Consider the following 4,032-nt stretch of genomic DNA (forward strand, 5'->3'; position numbering starts at 1 on the left):
TTCAAAACCAAAACGAACCAACTAGTTAGGTCGGTGGTTCGATTAATACCAAAAAATTACAAGGGAAAATTAAGAAAAAATTATGTTTTTGGTTTAGTCGGTCGGTTCGATTAATTTGGACTATTTAGATCTTAAATTTCAAAATATAGCCAAACTCATATTTTTTTACTGAACCCCTAATCTAAACTTTTCCACCAATTAACTAGTACATTTTTCTATTTGTATTTCCGGTTCGGTTAGCCAGTTTTTTGGTCCACCCCTAGAAAATAAGAAGGATAGGCGAAATATTCTATAATTGATAAATAAAAATAAATATAAAATTCTCAATTTAACTTTTTCTCTTTCAATTGGTATATAAGAGTTAAAATTATTGCATGCCATAACATAGAGAAATTTTTAGATGAACCTAGTTCATTACTTAGGATTATGAATTCTTCATTAAACGCGTGACACATGGTGTAAATATGTTGATTATATATGAGTTGGATTACCCTTTTGAAAGAGAAAGTATTAGATAATTACCAAAAAATACATTGAAATACAGTAAGTAGCAGTTGGCCTCTTTAAGTCATTTATGCTAATTAGAAATAAAAACATTCTTTGTTAAGTAAGAAGTTCATGTATTGCCATTTCATTCTATTTGGTAAATGTGAAACGGATGCATTGTAATTAATTCTCCTATGTATTTTCTTAATATGTCATAGAGTCAGTAGACGAATCTCTTCAAAATATCTTGAAGACTGATTCATTCGTTTCATCATTCTTCTTATATATATACATCATCATTTCATTATTTGTCAACTGATCAAACAAACTTGCATAGTACATTCTAATGGATACTCGAGCTGAAAATCCCGACGCCATTCGAAATGTAAGTTTCCCATCTTTCGTTTTAGTCTTTTAAAAACACTTCTCAAACTTCGAAATTTTATAGAAGTTTTGTGGTTGAATGTAATGTAAATAGAAGTTTTGTGGTTGTGTCATTGGCAGATAGATGAAAAGCAGAAGGCTATTGATGATTGGCTTCCTATAACATCTTCAAGAAATGCAAAATGGTGGTATGCAGCTTTCCACAATGTTACTGCCATGGTCGGAGCCGGTGTTCTAAGCCTTCCGTATGCTATGTCCAATCTTGGATGGTAATGTTTCATTTGCGTTGAACGGAAATTTCTTAAGTTCTACGTTTTTGCAATATTCTGGTGTTGTTTTTTTTTCCGGAACCGCAAAAGAAACTCAAAAGCTCTCAAACTTATTCTTGTAAAATATATGTATACTTCCATTGTTTGGCGTTTCTCGTTTCAGCATTTCCGCATGCTATATAATGTTTCATAATTTTGTAAAGAGAATTAATTTATAAATTGATTTGCTTTCAAACATGTATGCTTGAGAAAAACCTGACAGAAAACTACATATTAATTGTTCTTAAATCTTTAATTTCAGGGGTCCCGGTGCAGTAATTCTGATCCTGTCATGGATCATAACATTGTACACTCTGTGGCAAATGGTTGAGATGCATGAAATGGTTCCTGGCAAACGTTTCGATCGATATCATGAGCTTGGACAGCATGCATTTGGTGAAAAACTCGGTCTGTACATAGTAGTTCCTCAACAGCTTATTGTTGAAATAGGACTGGACATAGTGTATATGGTTACCGGAGGAAAATCGCTGCAGAAAATCCATGATTTACTCTGCAGAAACTGCAAACATATTAAAACAACTTACTTTATCATGATTTTCGCCTCGGTTCATTTTGTTCTTGCTCATCTCCCAAATTTCAATTCCGTTTCCGGAGTATCTCTGGTAGCAGCAGTCATGTCTTTAAGGTACTGGCATTTTGTTTCCGTTTCCAAAAAAACTGTTGAAACTGTGAAATATTGTTTCATCATTTTCCGTTTCAACATTTTCCATTTTAATACGCATAGTTCAAAGATAATAATCATCGACTAAACTTGCAGTTACTCAACAATTGCTTGGGGAGCTTCGGTGGATAAGGGTCGTCAGCCGGATATAGATTACAGCTACAGAGCTTCCACGAGCACCGGAACAGTTATGGATTTCTTCACTGCCTTAGGTGATGTAGCTTTTGCTTATGCTGGCCACAATGTTGTATTGGAAATTCAAGCGACTATACCTTCTACACCAGACAAACCATCCAAAGTTGCTATGTGGAGAGGAGTTATGGTGGCATACATAGTCGTGGCCCTGTGCTACTTTCCAATAGCTTTCCTCGGATACTACATATTCGGCGACAAGGTTGAGGATAATATTCTCATTTCATTGGAGAAACCAGTGTGGCTTATTGTCATGGCGAATGCCTTCGTAGTTATACATGTTATCGGAAGCTATCAGGTACGTACAATCTGTTTTAGTTCTAAAAAGTTTTGACCTTCTAACAACTATGTAGCACGGAAACAGAAAAAATTAGCAGTGGAAATATAATTTTAGAATTTTGAAAGCCTTACTAGAAATTGAAACAAAACGCCGAAACATAGGAGTTACAAAGTTCCAGTGCAGCATAGTAAAAGAATTGGAGAAAAACTAACAGAACATTTACTGTCTATGTTTTTGTAGTTGTATGCAATGCCTGTTTTCGATATGCTAGAAACTATTTTAGTGAAGAGATTGAACTTCAAGCCTAGTGCCACTCTCCGATTTGTGACACGGAATTCTTATGTTGGTGAGTACATGACAACAATGTAAGAACATTGAAGTTGAAACTTGAAACTCAATGCTAATTCCTCTGTGTGTCAATTTTGGTTTTAGCATTCACAATGTTCATCGCCATATGTTTTCCTTTCTTCGGAGCCCTTCTTGGGTTCTTCGGAGGTTTGGCTTTCGCCCCGACAACCTACTTTGTAAGACTTACTTCTCAAATCTATTGCTTTGCAACAGACATAATTTCATAATCTCCAGACAATGATTCGAGAACAATTAGTAGTTGAGTAATTTCTGCCTTTCTCTTTGCAGCTCCCTTGCATCATGTGGCTTGCAATCTATAAACCAAAGAGGTTCAGCTTGTCATGGATAACCAACTGGGTAATTTCTTATTAGCCTAAACCTAAATCTGCTCACAACATTTTCTTGCCATTGAAAAGATAAAAGAAACATTTTGATTTTGCATATTTTTGTTCCCAGATGTGCATTATAGCGGGGCTTCTGTTAATGATATTATCACCTATTGGAGGGCTGAGGAACATCATACTCAAAGCAAAGGACTATCAGTTCTTTTCTTGATCAGCATTCGGTTGTCCCACAAGAACGACGAGTTCCTATGATATTAAACAGATGGGATTGGGACATACATGAAAGATCAAAGAGTAGAATTTATGCAGAAATGAAGATTGATAATACTAGTAGGCAGTAGCTAGGTTTGTGTGGTTTTCTTGTGTCCAAATATTCAGTGATATGTAATAGCAACACAGATGCACTACAGCTTTATTAAGATTAGCCCATTTGGCTGCCTAGCTTGTTTTGATGCGATCCTAAACTCGAAATATAATATGCATACCAATGACAGATCCACTACTCGTATCAAAGTTGTTATCTTCATTCCCCGTAGGATGATCAACCACACTCAATGCATTCCTTTGTAACTTAGCTTCGACGCCATTTTTCAAAACCTTACATATGAAAGCAGAAAGAAGCAGAGCCATAATTACCTGCAGTACTTTCGTAACAATTTTGTTCCTAGTTTTGCCAAATGTAAAAGGGAGCAGAGCCATAATTATCATAATGGTCATTAATACAAATGATCCCATTGCATAAAGAAGCAGAAAATGAAAGTAATCAGAAACCGGGGGTTCTGTAAGGGACAGTGACAGACCAAGCCATTGAGACTTTTTATTATGTAAAATAAAATGTCAGGCCATAGACAGAACAAGCCAAAAATTAAGATGGTGGTGGTTGAGATGAGATACGTCAATTATAGGAAGGAGAAACCGTAATTTTCAAAAATAAAATTACAAAAATTAAAAGAGAAAAGGTTGTACTAACATATTTTTGCAAATACAAAGGCAGGATAGTATTTTTGA

At 35.3% G+C, this 4,032-nt stretch overlaps 1 protein-coding gene across 1 annotated transcript; it reads left to right on the forward strand.

Annotated features, from left to right (window-relative positions):
* The first annotated feature begins 761 nt into the window (after positions 1-761).
* On the forward strand, positions 762-3,537 carry LOC126682145 (lysine histidine transporter-like 2). Its single transcript, XM_050377724.2, has 8 exons — positions 762-871; positions 991-1,139; positions 1,441-1,824; positions 1,957-2,350; positions 2,573-2,678; positions 2,765-2,856; positions 2,969-3,037; positions 3,137-3,537. Exons 1-8 carry the CDS (start codon positions 833-835, stop codon positions 3,233-3,235), a joined length of 1,332 nt encoding a protein of 443 aa, XP_050233681.1. The 5' UTR covers positions 762-832; the 3' UTR covers positions 3,236-3,537.
* The last annotated feature ends 495 nt before the right edge of the window (positions 3,538-4,032 follow it).

Source organism: Mercurialis annua, linkage group LG5, assembly GCF_937616625.2.
Source record: "Mercurialis annua linkage group LG5, ddMerAnnu1.2, whole genome shotgun sequence".
In the NCBI taxonomy this organism is placed as follows: Eukaryota; Viridiplantae; Streptophyta; class Magnoliopsida; order Malpighiales; family Euphorbiaceae; genus Mercurialis; species Mercurialis annua.

What these genes read in the sequence shown, in the direction of transcription:
- LOC126682145 (XM_050377724.2), top strand. Translation starts at nt 833, where the DNA reads ATGGATACTCGAGCTGAAAATCCCGACGCCATTCGAAAT. An exon ending in GCTATGTCCAATCTTGGATG is followed by an intron (nt 1,140 to 1,440) that starts GTAATGTTTCAT and finishes CTTTAATTTCAG; the next exon opens with GGGTCCCGGTGCAGTAATTC. An exon ending in GACACGGAATTCTTATGTTG is followed by an intron (nt 2,679 to 2,764) that starts GTGAGTACATGA and finishes TTTTGGTTTTAG; the next exon opens with CATTCACAATGTTCATCGCC.